The 23314-nt window shown below is 47.1% G+C and overlaps 1 protein-coding gene across 4 annotated transcripts in view; it reads left to right on the forward strand.

Annotated features, from left to right (window-relative positions):
• Positions 1-23314, forward strand: part of pard3bb (par-3 family cell polarity regulator beta b) — a 563164-nt gene that overhangs the window by 105159 nt on the left and 434691 nt on the right. The window contains exon 1 of one of the 4 annotated variants that reach the window (XM_082969214.1): positions 21659-21765. The exons of the other annotated variants lie outside the window; for them this stretch is intronic. Coding sequence (XP_082825340.1) covers positions 21721-21765 — 45 coding nt within the window. The 5' untranslated portion in view covers positions 21659-21720. Of the gene's footprint in view, positions 1-21658; positions 21766-23314 lie in introns of those variants that run through there. 4 annotated transcript variants of the gene reach the window in all.

The following is a 23314-nucleotide window of genomic DNA, read 5'->3' on the forward strand; positions in this document are numbered from 1 at the left end:
TCCTCTTCCCACACCACGGGTAGGGGGATAGCCATCTGTCCTCTTCCCACACCACGGGTAGGGGGATAGCTATCTGTCCTCTTCCCACACCACGGGTAGGGGGATAGCCATCTGTCCTCTTCCCACACCACGGGTAGGGGGATAGCTATCTGTCCTCTTCCCACACCACGGGTAGGGGGATAGCCATCTGTCCTCTTCCCACACCACGGGTAGGGGGATAGCCATCTGTCCTCTTCCCACACCACGGGTAGGGGGATAGCCATCTGTCCTCTTCCCACACCACGGGTAGGGGGATAGCTATCTGTCCTCTTCCCACACCACGGGTAGGGGGATAGCCATCTGTCCTCTTCCCACACCACGGGTAGGGGGATAGCCATCTGTCCTCTTCCCACACCACGGGTAGGGGGATAGCCATCTGTCCTCTTCCCACACCACGGGTAGGGGGATAGCCATCTGTCCTCTTCCCACACCACGGGTAGATGGATAGCTATCTGTCCTCTTCCCACACCACGGGTAGGGGGATAGCTATCTGTCCTCTTCCCACACCACGGGTAGGGGGATAGCCATCTGTCCTCTTCCCACATCACGGGTAGGGGGATAGCTATCTGTCCTCTTCCCACACCACGGGTAGGGGGATAGCCATCTGTCCTCTTCCCACACCACGGGTAGGGGGATAGCTATCTGTCCTCTTCCCACACCACGGGTAGGGGGATAGCCATCTGTCCTCTTCCCACACCACGGGTAGGGTGATAGCCATCTGTCCTCTTCCCACACCACGGGTAGGGGGATAGCCATCTGTCCTCTTCCCACACCACGGGTAGGGGGATAGCCATCTGTCCTCTTCCCACACCACGGGTAAGGGAAGGGTATCCATCTGAAAGAGTGAAGTCTTGTTTTTATTGTTGCTACCTTAGCTGTTGTGCTAGCTAACGTGCTACTGAACAGTGAAACTAGCATATCGATATTAAAAAGACAGCAACGTATTCATCTAAACATATGTGTTTAGGCAAATCATGAGTTAGCTAGCTAGCGATCACATTAATTGTACAAAAATATGCTAGCTAATGTTGGTTAGCTAGCTAAGCGCTAGCCAGTCAATGACGCTGACGGATTGAATCTGGTATCAAGAAAATGTTTCATTCTAACCCATAAAACATGACATTGCTAACTAGGCATCAATTAGCTAACAATTAAGTTTATCAGGAAGTTTAATAGGTTGGACACTCATGTGACAACTTTGGTAGGTAGCTAGCTAGATAGCTTGGTTTCCATTTTCCAACAGATTTTTCTAATCCCTCTTAATGTTCGTCAACGCTTACTGGTCTTTGAACTCATGTGTTCACCAGAAACGGCTTCTGGTAAACTGTTTGCCACGCGTGGAAATAAATATTGTTTCTGCAGGTTTTTCCACAGAATCAGATATAATCTTTGAGAGAACTGTTTGCCACTTTCTAAAATGCATATTTTATTTTTTTTTGCCAAAGGTTTGCCACAGATTCACCACTAGTGTCAAACTTCTGGCAAAAAAAAACATGTTTAGTGGTACGCTATTTAGTTTGCGGCAAAAAAAAAAGTTTTTTTGTTGTTGTAAGGCCTGTCTTTTATCGAAACCAGTTAGCAAACCTCTTCAACTCCCTGTAGAGTTAGAGAAATACACATGTCACTGAGCACAACGTTTTGCTTAACTCTGTATTATAGCCTAGTTGTTAAGAAAAGTCTCCCTCCTTGCTTCCCAGCCCAGTCTTCATCCAGCTATAACAGCATAACAGCCTTTGTGTGTTTTATTTTTGCTGACGGTGTAAAACCTAAGCACCCTGATTCATGCCACATTTATGTTAATGTAGTCTGGAGGGGAAACACTCAAACAGCCAATGGCAGTGTCCCAAATCGTACCCTTTTCCGTATATATAGGCTAGTGCACTAGGGCGTTAATAGGGGACAATTTGGGATGAGTCCAGTATTGCCTAGGCATATTTAGAAGTTTGCAGGCAGCCAAACAGACAGCCAGCCAAACAGACAGCCAGCCAAACAGACAGCCAGCCAAACAGACAGCCAGCCAAACAGACAGCCAGCAAAACAGACAGACAGCCAGCTAGACAGCCAGCCAGCCAGACAGACAGCCAGCCAGACAGCCAGACAGACAGCCAAACAGACAGCCAGCCAGACAGACAGACAGACAGACAGACAGACAGACAGACAGACAGACAGACAGACAGACAGACAGACAGACAGACCCTCGGCTACCTTTAAGAATGAATGAATGACTGGAAAGGGCATTAAGTCAAAAATAGACCCAGGGAAAAAACGTTATCATGGAGGTTACCCCTACCGACCAGTCATGGGTACTGGTGACAAAGCACTTTGTAAACCTAGCTGGGAATGGGACAGACAGCTCTGAAAAATGGACCCCTTCTGTTGTGGTGCAGCGGTCTAAGGCACTGCATATCAGTACAGGAACTATCATTACAGTCCCTGGTTCGAATCCAGGCTGTATCACATCTGTCCGGATTAGGAGTCCCAAAGGGCGGCGCACAATTGGCCAAGCGTCGTCTAAGTTTGGCCGGGGTAGGCCGTCATTGTAAATAAGAATTTGTTCTTTACTGTCTTGTCTAGTTAAATAAAGGTTAAATAAAAAATAAAATAAATTTAAATTTAAAACAGACTGGGACGATTCGTAATTGAATCTAATTCCCAGGAATGAAAAGCGTTGAGCTGGAGACGGCTCATTTGGCGGCTCATATAAACCACAGAGATCATAGTGTTGTCATGTCCAACCCTGCTCGTTCCCTCGACTCTCGTTCCCTCGACTCTCGTTCCCTCGACTCTCGTTCCCTCGACTCTGCTACCCACAGCAAATCATCTACAGCAAATCATCTACAGAGCCCAAAATTAAATCTTCTTATCTCGCAACAAAGCCTCCTTCACTCATGCTGCCAAAACATACCCTCGTAAAACTGACTATCCTACCGATCCTCGACTTCGGCGATGTCATTTACAAAATTGCCTCCAAAACACTACTCAACAAATTAGATGCAGTCTATCACAGTGCCATCCGTTTTGTCACCAAAGCCCCATATACCACTGCGGCCTGTATGCTCTCGTTGACTGGCCCTCGCTACATATTGGTCGCCAACCCCACTGGCTCTAGGTCATCTATAAGTCTAGGCTAGGTAAAGCTCCGCCTTATCTCAGCTCACTGGTCACGATAACAACACCCACCCGTAGCGCGCGCTCCAGCAGGTATATTTCACTGGTCATCCCCAAAGCCAACACCTCCTTTGACCGCCTTTCCTTCCAGTTCTCTGCTGCCAATGACTGGAACGAATTGCAAAAATCCCTGAAGATGGAGACTTATATCTCCCTCACTCACTTTAAGCATCAGCTGTCAGAGCAGCTTACCGATCGCTGCAGCTGTACACAGCCCATCTGTAAATAGCCCACCCAACTACCTCATCCCCATATTGTTATTGGGGATGGCTTTGGAGATGTGTGCGCATTGCGCTTATAATGTGAAGAAATAGCCAAATAGTTTATCAACATTTTAAGCTAAACGTTCTCATCTGTTGCGTCAGGCTTTTTGATGCTAGTGGTTGTATTAATTTGGGATCTATCGCATCCTACAACTGTCCCAGACTGTGTTTGGAATATTTATTTCTCGCACAGAATAGAATCACTATCACTATGGGGAATAGTGGATTGACATAGGCCAGTGATTTTGCTGTTTGTTAGGCCTACTCATCTTGTTGGCTGACGAAAAGTAAAAGTGGACAGTTCTTCCAATATCTTCAATATGCTCCTCGGAATTGTGTCTGTCTGTCTTTACGGCAGGGTAGCCTAGTGGTTAGAGCGTTGGACTAGCTGTTGAAAGGTTGCAAGTTCAAAATCCCCGAGCTGACAAGGTACAAATCTGTCGTTCTGCCCCTGAACAAGGCAGTTAACCTACTGTTCCTAGACCGTCATTGAAAATAAGAATTTGTTCTTAACTGACCTGCCTAGTTAAACAAAGGGAAAAAAAGACAAAAAAGACAAAAAGCCTGTGAGAAAGACCTGATTATGTGACTGAGAGCCATGTGAGTGAGCGGTGCTTCGGCCCAAGGGCATAACGGCTGCAAAAGACATGGATTTCATTCGGGGGATTATGGCAACACAAAGGGGATGCATCCGGGAAAATTCAAGGCAGTATCAAGTGCTTGTCAAATTCTGAATGAGAGACTGATGAAGGTGTCGCCTGCCACAAAGCAGAGCTCATGCCTTTCAAGTGACTTTTTTCATTAGAGTCGCATCATTACAATGTATTAAAAAATCAAAACATACAGCCCAACGTTTGTATCACAACTAAAGTTATATAAATAACTCTAAATTAAGCGCATAGAAGTACCTGTTTCTTTGTTAACCGCTCAACACAGAATAGCCCCATGTGTGCACTCCCTCAAATCGTGTGGAGAAAATATCCTTTCTATTTTATTCAGCTTTGTTCAATTTTATTCTTTATACTATAACATAATATGAAATAATGTTTCAGAATTCTAAGCAAATCTTGTCTGCTAAATCATCAAAATCGAATCAAATGTATTTATAAACCCCTTCTTACATCAGCTGATATCTCAAAGTGCTGTACAGAAACCCAGCCTAAAACCCCCCAAAACAGCAAGCAATGCAGGTGTAGAAGCACGGACTACTAAATGAATGGACTAGTAAATGAACTACTGTAGCCCACAGCCATTTGGCATAGCCAGACAACGCAGAGTAGGCTATTCTGTTCTTCAGAAATAGACTACATTTTCTTCATATCATGCTGACCTGTCTAAAATAAATAATGTATTTATTGTGAAGGTGTAGACTATATTACATGGATTTATTGTGAAGGTGTAGACTATATTACATGGATTTATTGTGAAGGTGTAGACCAAATTACATGGATTTATTGTGAAGGTGTAGACTATATTACATGGATTTATTGTGAAGGTGTAGGCTATATTACATGGATTTATTAGACTTTTTAAAATGTAGATGTTCCAAAGGTCTCCATCAGTGGCTTGTAGGCTATGTGTGGAAGCTAGGAGATGCTAAATGTGTTTTTTATGTTAATTAACGGTCGATTACCGTGAGACCGGCAGTTATTTGCTCGACAATCACCAGCTGATGACATTTCTTGACCGCCACAGCCCTCAACCCAACCAAATTAGGAGAAAAGCAAAAAGGTAACAATTTGACACGCTGGAAAGAATCAACCAAAAAAAACAGCAAATTGGAACGCTACCTAAACAGAGACTACACCGTGGCAGAATACCTGACCACTATGACTGGCCCAAAATGAAGATAATTCTTGACTATGACTGGCCCAAAATGAAGATAATTCTTGACTATCTACTGTCGTGGCTCTAGTGGTTAAGTGAGATGACATTCAAATTTCAATAAGTAACTCATTAGGAATCCGAGGGGCACCACGGAAGTATTCGTTTATATAGAACAGCAATCTCCCGAATCCACTCTTAATTAAAGATCTGAAGATCTTTTATATCAATAGCAGTAAATCATTAATTATACATTACCTTCTATCAGTCTCACCTGAACGTCGTAAAGTTCTTGGTTATCTACATGAACCCTAGCATAAATTATGAATCAGCAACATACAAATTGGCTTTAATTATTTATTTACTAACGAACTACATAATCAAAGAAATACGTAACAAACAAACAGTAGATATTGATTACTTACAATGACAGGGAAGATCCCCTAGTGGGCTAAACCGATATGACGGCTTGGTGGACAAAGGGAAGGGGGTGTGGACTGAGAAAGAGCGGGAAAGACAACGTGGATTCATTACACCGTCTATAATCATATACATTGAAATGCGAATCCTTCGCACATGAACGGCCGCTCAGTCGAAAAGAAATTGCACGTATATATTTACGCCCGGATGTCGTTGTCTTCTCTGTTGGAATCCGGTCCGTCTTCTAGAGAGTTCATCAGAAGAGCAAAGTATTTCATTGTTGTTAGAATGGATACTTCAGAGTACCCTAAGGAAATGTTCTCATAGGATAGATGTTTCGGCGGTTGTCTGTAATCTTGTCTTAAGTTTCCGGAAAATGAAACTATATGTCCACTTGTGAGAATGTGGGAAGGGTCCGTGGACACTTAAGGGACAGTTATGTTGAGTGTGTTTCATTTAGTGACCTCACGAAGGACAGGAAACACACATAACTATATCTCTGAATGTGTACATTTCTCAATTAACCTCTCTGGGCTAGGCGGGACGAATTCGTCCCACCTACGTAACAGCCACTTGAAGCCTGTGGCTGCGATTTTCAAAACCTTAAAAATCCTATTACTTCAATTTCTCAAACATATGACTATTTTACAGCTATTTAAAGACAAGACTCTCGTTAATCTAACCACACTGTCCGATTTCAAAAAGGCTTTACAACGAAAACAAAACATTAGATTATGTCAGCAGAGTACCAAGCCAGAAATAATCAGACACCCATTTTTCAAGCTAGCATATAATGTCACAAAAACCCAGAAGACAGCTAAATGCAGCACTCACCTTTGATGATCTTCATCAGATGACAACCCTAGGACATTATGTTATACAATACATGCATGTTTTGTTCAATCAAGTTCATATTTATATCAAAAACCAGCTTTTTACATTAGCATGTGACGTTCAGAACTAGCATACCCCCCGCAAACTTCCGGGGAATTCGCTAACATTTTACTAAATTATTAAGGTGTTTGCATCTAATTCTTGTATAAAATGAATGAGTAAAGATGAAACTATTTGTGAAATGATGTAATGTGATGTTAAACCTTTAATTTTGAGAGAATTGTTTTCCCTTCAAAGTTTAACTAGTCAGCGGCCACGCCCCCGTGAGATTTAACTAGTCAGCGGCCACGCCCCCGTGAGATTTAACTAGTCAGCGGCCACGCCCCCGTGAGATTTAACTAGTCAGCGGCCACGCCCCCGTGAGATTTAACTAGTCAGCGGCCACGCCCCCGTGAGATTTAACTAGTCAGCGGCCACGCCCCCGTGAGATTTAACTAGTCAGCGGCCACGCCCCCCGTGAGATTTACCTAGTCAGCGGCCACGCCCCCGTGAGATTTAACTAGTCAGCGGCCACGCCCCCGTGAGATTTAACTAGTCAGCGGCCACGCCCCCGTGAGATTTAACTAGTCAGCGGCCACGCCCCCCGTGAGATTTAACTAGTCAGCGGCCACGCCCCCGTGAGATTTAACTAGTCAGCGGCCACGCCCCCGTGAGATTTAACTAGTCAGCGGCCACGCCCCCGTGAGATTTAACTAGTCAGCGGCCACGCCCCCGTGAGATTTAACTAGTCAGCGGCCACGCCCCCGTGAGATTTAACTAGTCAGCGGCCACGCCCCCCGTGAGATTTAACTAGTCAGCGGCCACGCCCCCGTGAGATTTAACTAGTCAGCGGCCACGCCCCCGTGAGATTTAACTAGTCAGCGGCCACGCCCCCTGTGGCGTCATGGAACCGCCCTTTTCTACTGTTACGAATAAAAAACCCCTCCTGAGGAAATCCTCTTCAGACCACGCGTACCTCGGTGTAAGCTGAGGTGGCACAGATTTGAGTACCGAGACTAGAAAACCCCCATACCAAATACTAAGCAAACCCACAGCGTGAGCTGTGATTGCGAATGGTTACCTCAGTGTAAGCGAAGGGTGCAATGGTTGTTGAATTCCTAACCATACCACTTGGAACATTGGCTACACGGGGGGGGGGGAATGGATAAACTCTGAAACTATCGATCCCGACAGAATAAGAGCAAATCTTAGATACTAATTACTAGTCTGCAGCTAGAAATTATGTAAACCTGGGATGCGAATGCAGACAACCGCCGAAACATCTATTCTATGAGAGCGTTTCTGAATGGTACCCTGAAGTATCCATTCTAATCACGAAAACAAATCAAAGTTTATTTGTCACGTGCGCTGAATACAACAGGTGTAGACCTTACAATGAAATGCTGAATACAACAGGTGTAGACCTTACAGTGAAATGCTGAATACAACAGGTGTAGTAGACCTCACAGTGAAATGCTGAATACAAATCAAATCAAATTTCAAATCAAATTTATTTTTATATAGCCCTTCGTACATCAGCTGATATTCTCAAAGTGCTGTACAGAAACCCAGCCTAAAACCCCAAACAGCAAGCAAAGCATGTGAAAGAAGCACGGTGGCTAGGAAAAACTCCCTAGGAAAAACTCCCTAGAAAGGCCAAAAACCTAGGAAGAAACCTAGAGAGGAACCAGGCTATGAGGGGTGGCCAGTCCTCTTCTGGCTGTGCAGGGTGGATATTATAACAGAACATGGTCAAAATGTTAAAATGTTAAAATGTTCATAAATGACCAGCATGGTCAAATAATAATAATCATAGTAGTTGTCGAGGGTGCAACAAGCACGTCCGGTGAACAGGTCAGGGTTCCATAGCCGCAGGCAGAACAGTTGAAACTGGAGCAGCAGCACGGCCAGGTGGACTGGGGACAGCAAGGAGTCATCATACCAGGTAGTCCTGAGGCATGGTCCTAGGGCTCAGGTCCTCCGAGAGAAAGACAGAAAGAGAGAAAGAGAGAATTAGAGAGAGCATATTTAAATACACACAGGACACCGGATAAGACAAGAGAAATACTCCAGATGTAACAGACTGACCCTAGCCCCCCGACACATAAACTACTGCAGCATAAATACTGGAGGCTGAGACAGGAGGGATCAGAAGACACTGTGGCCCCATCCGATGATACCCCCGGACAGGGCCAAACAGGCAGGATATAACCCCACCCACTTTGCCAAAGCACAGCCCCCACACCACTAGAGGGATGTCTCCAACCACCAACTTACCGTCCTAAGACAAGGCCGAGTATAGCCCACAACGATCTCCGCCATGGCACAACCCAAGGGGGGGGGGGGGCGCCAACCCAGACAGGAAGACCACGTCAGTGACTCAACCCACTCAAGTGACGCACCCCTCCCATGGACGGCATGGAAGAACACCAGTAGGCCAGTGACTCAGCCTCTGTAAAAGGGTTAGAGGCAGAGAATCCCAGTGGAAAGAGGGGAACCGGAAAGGCAGAGACAGCAAGGGCGGTTCGTTGCTCCAGCCTTTCCGTTCACCTTCACACTCCTGGGCCAGACTATACTTAATCATAGGACCTACTGAAGAGATAAGTCTTCAGTAAAGACTTAAAGGTTGAGACTGAGTCTGCGTCTCTCACATTGGTAGGCAGACCATTCCATAAAAATGGAGCTCTATAGGAGAAAGCCCTACCTCCAGCCGTTTGCTTAGAAATTCTAGGGACAATTAGGAGGCCTGCGTCTTGTGACCGTAGCGTACGTGTAGGTATGTACGGCAGGACCAAATCGGAAAGATAGGTAGGAGCAAGCCCATGTAATGCTTTGTAGGTTAGCAGTAAAACCTTGAAATCAGCCCTTGCCTTAACAGGAAGCCAGTGTAGGGAGGCTAACACTGGAGTAATATGATCAAATTTTTTGGTTCTAGTCAGGATTCTAGCAGCCGTATTTAGCACTAACTGAAGTTTATTTAGTGCTTTATCCGGGTAGCCGGAAAGTAGAGCATTGCAGTAGTCCAGCCTAGAAGTAACAAAAGCATGGATTAATTTTTCTGCGTCATTTTTGGACAGAAAATTTCTGATTTTTGCAATGTTACGTAGATGGAAAAAAGCTGTCCTTGAAACAGTCTTGATATGTTCTTCAAAAGAGAGATCAGGGTCCAGAGTAACGCCGAGGTCCTTCACAGTTTTATTTGAGACGACTGTACAACCATCCAGATTAATTGTCAGATTCAACAGAAGATCTCTTTGTTTCTTGGGACCTAGAACAAGCATCTCTGTTTTGTCCGAGTTTAAAAGTAGAAAGTTTGCAGCCATCCACTTCTTTATGTCTGAAACACAGGCTTCTAGCGAGGGCAATTTTGGGGCTTCACCATGTTTCATTGAAATGTACAGCTGTGTGTCGTCTGCATAGCAGTGAAATTTAACATTATGTTTTCGAATGACATCCCCAAGAGGTAAAATATATAGTGAAAACAATAGTGGTCCTAAAACGGAACCTTGAGGAACACCGAAATTTACAATTGATTTGTCAGAGGACAAACCATTCACAGAGACAACTGATATCTTTCCGACAGATAAGATCTAAACCAGGCCAGAACTTGTCCATGTAGACCAATTTGGGTTTCCAATCTCTCCAAAAGAATGTGGTGATCGATGGTATCAAAAGCGGCACTAAGATCTAGGAGCACGAGGACAGATGCATAGCCTCGGTCTGACGTCATTAAAAGGTCATTTACCACCTTCACAAGTGCAGTCTCAGTGCTATGATGGGGTCTAAAACCAGACTGAAGCGTTTCGTATACATTGTTTGTCTTCAGGAAGGCAGTCAGTTGCTGTGCAACAGCTTTTTCTAAAATTTTGGAGAGGAATGGAAGATTCGATATAGGCCGATAGTTTTTTATAATTTCTGGATCAAGATTCGGCTTTTTCAAGAGAGGCTTTATTACTGCCACTTTTAGTGAGCTTGGTACACATCCGGTGGATAGAGAGCCGTTTATTATGTTCAACATAGGAGGGCCAAGCACAGGAAGCAGCTCTTTCAGTAGTTTAGTTGGAATAGGGTCCAGTATGCAGCTTGAGGGTTTGGAGGCCATGATTATTTTCATCATTGCGTCAAGAGATATAGTACTAAAACACTTTAGTATCTCCCTTGATCCTAGGTCCTGGCAGAGTTGTGCAGACTCAGGACAATGGAGCTTTGGAGGAATACCCAGATTTAAAGAGGAGTCTGTAATTTGCTTTCTAATGATCATGATCTTTTCCTCAAAGAAGTTCATAAATTTATTACTGCTGAAGTGAAAGCCATCCTCCATTTGCGAAGGCTGCTTTTTAGTTAGCTTTGCGACAGTATCAAAAAGAAATTTCGGATTGTTCTTATTTTCCTCAATTAAGTTGGAAAAATAGGATGATCGAGCAGCAGTAAGGGCTCTTCGATACTGCACGGTACTGTCTTTCCAAGCTAGTCGGAAGACTTCCAGTTTGGTGTGGCGCCATTTCCGTTCCAATTTTCTGGAAGCTTGCTTCAGAGCTCGTGTATTTTCTGTATACCAGGGAGCTAGTTTCTTATGACAGATGTTTTTAGTTTTTAGGGGTGCAACTGCATCTAGGGTATTGCGCAAGGTTAAATTGAGTTCCTCGGTTAGGTGGTTAACTGATTTTTGTCCTCTGACGTCCTTGGGTAGGCAGAGGCAGTCTGGAAGGGCATCAAGGAATCTTTGGGTTGTCTGAGAATTTATAGCACGACTTTTAATGCTCCTTGGTTGGGGTCTGAGCAGATTATTTGTTGCAATTGCAAACGTAATAAAATGGTGGTCCGATAGTCCAGGATTATGAGGAAAAACATTTAGATCCACAACATTTATTCCATGGGACAAAACTAGGTCCAGAGTATGACTGTGGCAGTGAGTAGGTCCAGAGACATGTTGGACAAAACCCACTGAGTCGATGATGGCTCCGAAAGCCTTTTGGAGTGGGTCTGTGGACTTTTCCATGTGAATGTTAAAGTCACCAAAAATTAGAATATTATCTGCTATGACTACAAGATCCGATAGGAATTCAGGGAACTCAGTGAGGAACACTGCATATGGCCCAGGAGGCCTATAAACAGTAGCTATAAAAAGTGAGTGAGTAGGCTGCATAGATTTCATGACTAGAAGCTCAAAAGACGAAAACGTCATTGTTGTTTTTTTTTTTGTAAATTGAAATTTGCTATCGTAAATGTTAGCAACACCTCCGCCTTTGCCGGATGCACGGGGGGTATGGTCACTAATGTAACCTGGGGGTGAGGCCTCATTTAACACAGTAAATTCATCAGGCTTAAGCCATGTTTCAGTCAGGCCAATCACATCAAGATTATTATCAGTGATTAGTTCATTTACTATAACTGCCTTGGAAGTGAGGGATCTAACATTAAGTAACCCAATTTTGAGATGTGAGGTATCACAATCTCTTTCAATAATGGCAGGAATGGAGGAGGTCTTTATACTAGTGAGATTGCTAAAGCGAACACCGCCATTTTTAATTTTGCCCAACCTAGATCGAGGCACAGACACGGTCTCAATGGGGAAAGCTGAGCTGACTACACTGACTGTGCTAGTGGCAGACTCCACTAAGCTGGCAGGCTGGCTAACAGCCTGCTGCCTGGCCTGCAACAGGTGTAGTAGACCTCACAGTGAAATGCTGAATACAACAGGTGTAGTAGACCTTACAGTGAAATGCTGAATACAACAGGTGTAGTAGACCTCACAGTGAAATGCTGAATACAACAGGTGTAGTAGACCTCACAGTGAAATGCTGAATACAACAGGTGTAGTAGACCTCACAGTGAAATGCTGAATACAACAGGAGTAGTAGACCTTACAGTGAAATGCTGAATACAACAGGTGTAGTAGACCTTACAGTGAAATGCTGAATACAACAGGTGTAGTAGACCTCACAGTGAAATGTTTACTTACAGGCTCTAACCAATAGTGCAAAAAAGGTATTATGTGAACAATAGGTAGGTAAAGAAATAAAACAACAGTAAAAAGACAGGCTGTATACAATAGCGAGGCTATATACAGACACCGGTTAGTCAGGCTGATTGAGGTAGTATGTTAATGTAGGTATGGTTAAAGTGACTATGCAAATATGATGAACAGAGAGTAGCAGTAGCGTAAAAGAGGGGTTGGCGGGTGGTGGGACACAAGGCAGATAGCCCGGTTAGCCAATGTGTGGGAGCACTGGTTGGTTGGCCCAATTGAGGTAGTATGTACATGAATGTATAGTTAAAGTGACTATGCATAGATGATAAACAGAGAGTAGCAGCAGCGTTATTAGAGGGGTTGGGGGGGCACACAATGCAAATAGTCCGGGTAGCCATTTGATTACCTGTTAATGAGTCTTATGGCTTGGGGGTAAAAACTGTTGAGAAGCCTTTTTGTCCTAGACTTGGCACTCCGGTACCGCTTGCCATGTGGTAGTAGAGAGAACAGTCTACGACTGGGGTGGCTGGGGTATTTGACAATTTTTAGGGCCTTCCTTTGACACCGCCTGGTGTAGAGGTCCTGGATGGCAGGCAGCTTAGCCCCAGTGATGTACTGGGCCATACGCACTACCCTCTGTAGTGCCTTGCGGTCAGAGGCCGAGCAATTGCCGTACCAGGGAGTGATGCAACCAGTCAGGATGCTCTCGATGTTGCAGCTGTAGAACCTTCTAAGAATCTCAGGACCCATGCCAAATCTTTTTAGTTTCCTGAGGGGGAATAGGCTTTGTCGTGCCCTCTTCACGACTGTCTTGGTGTGTTTGGACCATTCTAGTTTGTTATTGATGTGGACACCGAGGAACTTGAACCTCTCAACCTGCTCCACTGCAGCCCCGTCGATGAGAATGGGGGCGTGCTCGGTACCCCTTTTCCTGTAGTCCACAATCATCTCCTTAGTCTTGGTTACGTTGAGGGATAGGTTGTTGTCCTGGCACCACACGGCCAGGTCTCTGACCTCCTCCCTATAGGCTGTCTCATCGTTGTCTGTGATCAGGCCTACCACCGTCGTGTCGTCTGCAAACTTAATGATGGTGTTGGAGTCGTGCCTGGCCATGCAGTGAACAGGGAGTACAAGAGGGGACTGAGCACGCACCCCTGTGGAGCTCCAGTGTTGAGGATCAGCGTGGCAGATGTGTTGCTACCTACCCTCACCACCTGGGGGCGGCCCGTCAGGAAGTCCAGGATCCAGTTGCAGAGGGAGGTGTTTAGTCCCAGGATCCTTAGCTTAGTGATGAGCTTTGAGGGCACTATGGTGTTGAACGCTGAGCTGAAGTCAATGAATAGCATTCTCACATAGGTGTTCCTTTTGTCCAGGTGGGAAAGGACCATGTGGAGTGCAATAGGGATTGCATCATCTATGGATCTGTTTGGGCTGTATGCAAATTGGAGTGGGTCTAGGGTTTCTGGGATAATGGTGTTGATGTGAGCGATGACCAACCTTTCAAAGCACTTCATGGCTACGGACGTGAGTGCTACTGGTCTGTAGTCATTTAGGCAGGTTGCCTTTGTGTTCTTGGGCACAGGGACTATGGTGGTCTGCTTGAAACATGTTGGTATTACAGACTCAATCAGGGACATGTTGAAAATGTCAGTGAAGACACCTGCCAGTTGGTCAGCACATGCCCGGAGCACACGTCCTGGTAATCCGTCTGGCCCCGCAGCCTTGTGAATGTTGACCTGTTTAAAGGTCTTACTCACGTCGGCTACGGAGAGCCTGATCACACAGTCGTCCGGAACAGCTGATGCTCTCATTCATGCCTCAGTGTTGCTTTCCTTGAAGTTATTTAGCTCGTCTGGTAGGCTCGTGTTACTGGGCAGCTCGCAGCTGTGCTTCCCTTTGTAGTCTGTAATAGTTTGCAAGCCCTGCCGCATAAGACGAGCGTCTGAGCCGGTGTAGTACGATTCAATCAGGGAAACAGAACGAGAGAGAGAGAGACTCGGATGAACTCTCCAGCAGACGGACCAGATGCCAACAGAGAAGACAAAAATGACATGCACAGTAAATATGTACTTGCAATTATTCTCGAATGAGCGGCCGTTCATGTGCGAAGGATTCGCATTTCAATGTATATAATTATAGACGGTGTAATGAATCAATTTAGTCTTTCCCGCTCTTTCTCAACACCAGCTTCCCTTTGTCCACCAAGCCGTCATATCGGTTTAGCCCACTAGGGAATCTTCCCTGTCATTGATAGTAACCAATATCTACTGTTTGTTTGTTTATGCATTTCTGTGATTATTTAGTTTGTTAATAAATAAATGATTAAGACAACTGATGTATGGATGATTTATAGTAAAGGCTGGGTTCGTGCAGATAACCAACGATTTACGACGTTTGGAATGAGACTAACGTGAGGTAAAGAATAATTCATTAATCAGAAGACTAATTGATCAGATATTAAAATATCTGAAGAGTTATATTAGGAAAATTATAACTTTGTAATCTGAAGATTTTCCTTGTTGCCTTCGACTTCCTAGTTAATTACATTTACATGATTTAGTTTAATCACGTAATAATAATTACAGAGAATTGATTTGATAAAATAACAGTCTTCACTTTTAATGATGCCAAAAACACGACACTATTCACCATCGCAGCTCACGCTGGGGATTGTTTAGTCTGGTGTGAATTTAATCCTGAGTGGGTTTTATTCGTAACAGTAGAAATGGGCGGTCCCAATGTCTGCACTCACGGGGGTGTGGCCACTACACGGGGGGTGTGGCCACTACACGGGGGTGTGTGGCCACTACACGGGGGTGTGTGGCCACTACACTGGGGGGTGTGGCCACTACACGGGGGTGTGTGGCCACTACACTGGGGGGTGTGGCCACTACACGGGGGGTGTGGCCACTACACTGGGGGGTGTGGCCACTACACGGGGGGTGTGGTCACTACACGGGGGGTGTGGCCACTACACGGGGGGTGTGGTCACTACACGGGGGGTGTGGCCACTACACGGGGGGGTGTGGCCACTACACGGGGGGGTGTGGCCACTACACGGAGGGTGTGGCCACTACACTAGTTAATCTTTATATGATAATCCATACTCTCATGAGAGAGAGGGGAAGGGGAAGCCATGATCCACACCCAGTAAGGGCCACTTCATGACAGTACAGACTCCGTGAGCGTAGCCTTGCTATTGAGAAAGGCCGCCGTAGGCAGACCCGGCTCTCAAGAGAAGACAGGCTATGTGCAACACTGTCCACAAAATGAGGTGGAAACTGAGCTGCACTTCCTAACCTCCTGCCCAAATATATGACCATATTAGAGACACATATTTCTCACAGATCACACAGACCCTCAGAGAATTAGAAAACCAATCAATCATTGATAAAGTCACATATCTGTTAGGTGAAATACCGCAATGTGGCATCACAGCAGCAAGATTTGTGGCCCGTTGCTGAGAGGAAAAGGAAACCTGTGCAACACAAACAACACTGTAAATACCACCCATATGTATCTGTCTGTTTATCTTCCCCCTACTATTTGTACTACAACTATTTGCATATTGCTAAAACACTATATATCTGAAAATATATAACACTTGAAATATATATCTTTTTAAATGTAATATTTACTGTTAAAATTCAAATAGTTTTTTTGTTGATGTTTTGTCTTCTCACTTTTGACTGTTTATTTCACTTGTTTTGGCAATGTAAACTCATTTCCCATTCCAATAAAAGCCCTTTGGGGGGAATGAGGGAGGGAGGGAGGGAGGGAGGGAGGGAGGGAGAGAGAGGGAGGGAGGGAGGGAGAGAGGGAGGGGAGAGAGGGAGGGGAGGGGAGGGAGGGAGAGAGGGAGGGAGGAGAGAGGGAGGGAGGGAGGGAGAGAGGGAGGGAGGGAGAGAGGGAGGGAGAGACCTTTCGTCAGATCTCTTTCATTCTCTCTGTCTCCCTCTCTGTGTCTCTCTCTCTTTGTGTCTCTCTCTCTCTGTCTCTCTCTCTCTGTCTCTCTCTCTCTCTCTCTCTCTCTCTCTCTCTCTCTCTCTCTCTCTCTCTCTCTCTCTGCCTCTCTGTGTCTCTCTCTCTCACACATCTGATCTGATTTCATTTGCATGAAACAAGTGCACGGTCAATTTCAGACAGAGATGAATTCCTGTCTGCCTCTCTGTTTTTGTAAGTGTATTATTAAGGTCATTTGGTACCTGTTGCAGAGAGAGATTCTCTTTTGGCCATTTAGTATATGGAATCATGATTTATAGACGTTAATAAAGTCACGTAGATACCGAAGCGGAAAATTATACACGATCGTGATCAATCATTTTATATAATGGAATAATTACCCCTATTTGAAAATGAAAAGAGAAGCATTTCCGATCCGTTTCCCATTGTAGATCATCCGTCTCAATCAACAGGCCTCTCTTTGTGTATCATGTATGTTAACAGGGCTGACATGGCTAACAGGGCTGACATGGCTAACAGGGCTGACATGGCTAACAGGGCTGACATGGCTAACAGGGCTGACATGGCTAACAGAGCTGACAGGGCTGACATGGCTAACAGGGCTGACATGGCTAACAGGGCTGACAGGGCTGACATGGCTGACAGGGCTGACATGGCTAACAGGGCTGACATGGCTAACAGGGCTGACATGGCTAACAGGGCTGACATGGCTAACAGGGCTAACAGGGCTGACATGGCTAACAGGGCTGACATGGCTAACAGGGCTGACATGGCTAACAGGGCTAACAGGGCTGACATAGCTAACAGGGCTAACAGGGCTGACATAGCTAACAGGGCTAACAGGGCTGACAGGGCTGACATGGCTAACAGGGCTAACAGGGCTAACAGGGCTGACATGGCTAACAGGGCTAACAGGGCTAACAGGGCTGACAGGGCTGACATGGCTAACAGGGCTAACAGGGCTGACATGGCTAACAGGGCTGACATAGCTAACAGGGCTAACAGGGCTGACATAGCTAACAGGGCTAACAGGGCTGACATGGCTAACAGGGCTGACATGGCTAACAGGGCTAACAGGGCTGACATGGCTAACAGGGCTGACATGGCTAACAGGGCTGACAGGGCTGACATGGCTAACAGGGCTGACATGGCTAACAGGGCTGACATGGCTAACAGGGCTGACATGGCTGACAGGGCTAACAGGGCTGACATGGCTAACAGGGCTAACATGGCTAACAGGGCTGACATGGCTAACAGGGCTGACATGGCTAACAGGGCTGACAGGGCTAACAGGGCTCTCTTTGTGTATCATGTATGTTAACAGGGCTGACATGGCTAACAGGGCTGACAGGGCTAACAGGGCTAACAGGGGTGACAGGGCTGACATGGCTAACAGGGCTAACAGGGCTAACAGGGCTAACATGGCTAACAGGGCTGACATGGCTAACAGGGCTAACAGGGCTAACAGGGCTGACATGGCTAACAGGGCTGACAGGGCTGACATGGCTAACAGGGCTAACAGGGTTGACAGGGCTAACAGGGCTAACAGGGCTGACATGGCTAACAGGGCTGACATAGCTAACAGGGCTAACAGGGCTAACAGGGCTAACAGGGCTGACATGGCTAACAGGGCTAACAGGGCTAACAGGGCTGACATGGCTAACAGGGCTGACATAGCTAACAGGGCTAACAGGGCTGACATAGCTAACAGGGCTAACAGGGCTGACATGGCTAACAGGGCTGACATGGCTAACAGGGCTAACAGGCCTCTCTTTGTGTATCATGTATGTTAACAGGGCTAACAGGGCTGACATGGCTGACAGGGCTGACAGGGCTAACAGGGCTGACATGGCTAACAGGGCTAACAGGGCTGACAGGGCTGACATGGATAACAGGGCTAACAGGGCTAACAGGGCTGGGATGGCTAACAGGGAAAACAGGGCTGACAGGGCTAACAGGGCTGGGATGGCTAACAGGCCTCTCTTTGTGTATCATGTATGTTACTTGTCAAGGTTGATCAGTTATTGTCTGTCATGGTGTCTGATGCTGTATACCTTCACTCTGAGCTTAGACTGTCAACAGGGCTGACAGGGATAACAGGGATAACAGGGATAACAGGGCTGACCTGAATAACAGGGCTGACATGGCTAACAGGGCTGACATGGCTAACAGGGCTGACATGGCTAACAGGCCTGACATGGCTGACATGGCTGACATGGCTAACAGGGCTAACAGGGATAACAGGGCTGACAGGGCTGACAGGGATAACAGGGCTGACCTGAATAACAGGGCTGACATGGCTAACAGGGCTAACAGGGCTGACAGGGCTAACAGGGATAACAGGGCTGACAGGGCTGACATGGCTAACAGGGCTGACAGGGCTGACATGGCTAACAGGGATAACAGGGCTAACAGGGCTGACAGGGCTAACAGGGATAACAGGGCTGACAGGGCTAACAGGGCTGACATGGCTAACAGGGCTAACAGGGCTGACAGGGCTGACATGGCTAACAGGGCTGACAGGGCTGACATGGCTAACAGGGATAACAGGGCTGACAGGGCTAACAGGGCTAACAGGGCTGACAGGGCTAACAGGGCTAACAGGGCTGACAGGGCTAACAGGGCTGACAGGGCTAACAGGGCTAACAGGGCTGACAGGGCTAACAGGGCTAACAGGGCTGACATGGCTAACAGGGCTGACAGGGCTGACATGGCTAACAGGGCTGACATGGCTAACAGGGATAACAGGGCTGGATGGCTAACAGGGCTAACAGGGCTGACATGGCTAACAGGGCTGACATGGCTAACAGGGCTGACATGGCTGACATGGCTAACAGGGCTAACATGGCTAACAGGGCTGACAGGGCTGACATGGCTAACAGGGCTGACATAGCTAACAGGGCTGACAGGGCTGACATGGCTAACAGGGCTGACATGGCTAACAGGGCTGACATGGCTAACAGGGCTGACATGGCTAACAGGGCTGACATGGCTGACATGGCTAACAGGGCTAACATGGCTAACAGGGCTGACAGGGCTGACATGGCTAACAGGGCTGACATAGCTAACAGGGCTGACAGGGCTGACATGGCTAACAGGGCTGACATGGCTAACAGGGCTGACATGGCTAACAGGGCTGACATGGCTAACAGGGCTGACATGGCTAACAGGGCTGACATGGCTAACAGGGCTGACAGGACTGACATGGCTAACAGGGATAACAGGGCTGGGATGGCTAACAGGGCTGACAGGGCTAACAGGGCTGACATGGCTAACAGGGATAACAGGGCTAACAGATACCGCCTAAGATGCACATTTTCTTTTAAGCAGTGAGATAGGGGAACAGTTGTTTTGCCTTGTGTAACTTGGACGTGGATGGTGTTGTCACCTAGCCCTAGTATTAAGGTATCCTGTCATTCTGCATCCTAATGTGTTGTTGTTCTCAGGTAGGAAAGGTGAAGTTGTGAGAGAGAATGGGATCATGTCCCTGGGCTCTAACACAGATGGATGGATGTTTACTGGGAGGACCACCGTTACGCTAACAATAAATTACACATTAGACAGAGAGAACATCCATCCAACCCTCCATCTCTCTTCTCTGTGGCTGCCAGTGCAGATTGATGACATTTGTTGTGTACCACGTACACCCCCCCCTTCCTCCTCCTCCTCCTCCTCCTCCTCCTCTTCCCCCCTCAGCTGGCAAGGAGGAAGTGAGTCTCCTGCTCTTCAGAAATAAATCAGCAGCCTTTCACATTGATCATGCCCCAGCCAGAGAAGGGGGGGGGGGGGGGGGGGGATGGAGGAGAGATTGACAGGGGTACTTGGACGGGGCTAGGCTGTGCTTGGTGTAGGGGGGGGAGTTGGGGACGGTGGGATGGATTGCGATATAGGAAGAATGGTCAGGATAGGAAGAAAGGTCAGGGAGGTGATGTTTGTGAGACTGGGGCTAGAGGTAGTCTAAGATGAGATATTGGTCTGGTGTATTGGTTGGTAGGCTGTGGTGTATTGGTAGGCTGGGGTGTATTGGTAGGCTCTGGGCTGTGGTGTATTGGTAGGCTGGGGTGTATTGGTAGGCTCTGGGCTGTGGTGTATTGGTAGGCTCTGGGCTGGGGTGTATTGGTAGGCTCTGGGCTGGGGTGTATTGGTAGGCTCTGGGCTGGGGTGTATTGGTAGGCTCTGGGCTGGGGGGTATTGGTAGGCTCTGGGCTGGGGTGTATTGGTAGGCTCTGGGCTGGGGTGTATTGGTAGGCTCTGGGCTGGGGTGTATTGGTAGGCTCTGGGCTGGGGTGTATTGGTAGGCTCTGGGCTGGGGTGTATTGGTAGGCTCTGGGCTGGGGTGTATTGGTAGGCTCTGGGCTGGGGGGTATTGGTAGGCTCTGGGCTGGGGTGTATTGGTAGGCTCTGGGCTGGGGTGTATTGGTAGGCTCTGGGCTGGGGTGTATTGGTAGGCTCTGGGCTGGGGTGTATTGGTAGGCTCTGGGCTGGGGTGTATTGGTAGGCTCTGGGCTGGGGTGTATTGGTAGGCTCTGGGCTGGGGTGTATTTGTGTGTGTGTGTGTGTGTGTGTGTGTGTGTGTGTGTGTGTGTGTGTGTGTGTGTGTGTGTGTGTGTGTGTGTGTGTGTGTGTGTGTGTGTGCCAGTGCTTGCATGCAGGTAGCCTCTGCCTTTGCTGGTGAAGTCCTCTTTCTATGTGCTCTGTGTATAGATGTATAAACACTGTGGTCCCTCTATTCAGCGGGCCGCACCCTTGACATGGCGCCTGGATGCCCCGAGAACACAAACACAGGCCGTGTCCCGAATGGAACTCCTATTGGCCGTGGTCTAAAGTAGTGCATTACATAGGGAATAGGGTGCCATAGGGCACTGGTCTAAAGTAGTGCACTATATAGGGAATAGGGTGCCATTTAGAGCACCCCCCATACACACACACACACACGCACACACACACACACACACACACACACACACACACACACACACACACACACACACACACACACACACACACACACACACACACACACACACACACACACACACACACTGCCTGCCCTAGAGTTCCCTAGAACAGTGTTGTTGTGGTACTAACTGTAATTTAGTGCAGAGTCAGTGGGTCACTAGGCAGGAGGGGCTGTAGGTATATAACGGCGCCCCTCACGCAGACAGCTGACTGGATTGGGGACGTGTTCTGTACACCAACATGCTGGGCTCCTTGGACGTGCTCTATGGTGTCCTGATCCACAAGGTAAACACCGGTTTCATTTACTTTAATATTGCATAGCAAATCCAAGTTGATTTATTACAAATACTATCGCTCCTGTCGTTTATGTTCTGTAGCCTGGGGGGGGGGAACTGTACAGATTACACTGTCACTACTGTAGCTGGGGGAGAGGTACAGATTACACTGTCACTACTGTAGCTGGGGGAGAGGTACAGATTACACTGTCACTACTGTAGCTGGGGGGACTGTACAGATTACACTGTCACTACTGTAGCTGGGGGGACTGTACAGATTACACTGTCACTACTGTAGCTGGGGGAGAGGTACAGATTACACTGTCACTACTGTAGCTGGGGGAGAGGTACAGATTACACTGTCACTACTGTAGCTGGGGGACTGTACAGATTACACTGTCACTACTGTAGCCTGGGGGGAACTGTACAGATTACACTGTCACTACTGTAGCTGGGGGAGAGGTACAGATTACACTGTCACTACTGTAGCTGGGGGAGAGGTACAGATTACACTGTCACTACTGTAGCCTGGGGGGAACTGTACAGATTACACTGTCACTACTGTAGCTGGGGGAGAGGTACAGATTACACTGTCACTACTGTAGCCTGGGGGGAACTGTACAGATTACACTGTCACTACTGTAGCTGGGGGAGAGGTACAGATTACACTGTCACTACTGTAGCTGGGGGAGAGGTACAGATTACACTGTCACTACTGTAGCCTGGGGGGAACTGTACAGATTACACTGTCACTACTGTAGCTGGGGGAGAGGTACAGATTACACTGTCACTACTGTAGCTGGGGGAGAGGTACAGATTACACTGTCACTACTGTAGCTGGGGGAGAGGTACAGATTACACTGTCACTACTGTAGCTGGGGGGACTGTACAGATTACACTGTCACTACTGTAGCTGGGGGAGAGGTACAGATTACACTGTCACTACTGTAGCTGGGGGAGAGGTACAGATTACACTGTCACTACTGTAGCTGGGGGAGAGGTACAGATTACACTGTCACTACTGTAGCTGGGGGAACTGTACAGATTACACTGTCACTACTGTAGCTGGAGGAACTGTACAGATTACACTGTCACTACTGTAGCTGGGGGAGAGGTACAGATTACACTGTCACTACTGTAGCTGGGGGAGAGGTACAGATTACACTGTCACTACTGTAGCTGGGGGAACTGTACAGATTACACTGTCACTACTGTAGCTGGAGGAACTGTACAGATTACACTGTCACTACTGTAGCCTGGGGGAGAGGTACAGATTACACTGTCACTACTGTAGCTGGGGGAGAGGTACAGATTACACTGTCACTACTGTAGCTGGGGGAGAGGTACAGATTACACTGTCACTACTGTAGCTGGAGGAACTGTACAGATTACACTGTCACTACTGTAGCTGGGGGAGAGGTACAGATTACACTGTCACTACTGTAGCTGGGGGAGAGGTACAGATTACACTGTCACTACTGTAGCTGGGGGACTGTACAGATTACACTGTCACTACTGTAGCTGGAGGAACTGTACAGATTACACTGTCACTACTGTAG

Source organism: Salmo salar, chromosome 25 (genome assembly GCF_965601325.2).
Source record: "Salmo salar chromosome 25, fSalSal1, whole genome shotgun sequence".
In the NCBI taxonomy this organism is placed as follows: domain Eukaryota; kingdom Metazoa; phylum Chordata; class Actinopteri; order Salmoniformes; family Salmonidae; genus Salmo; species Salmo salar.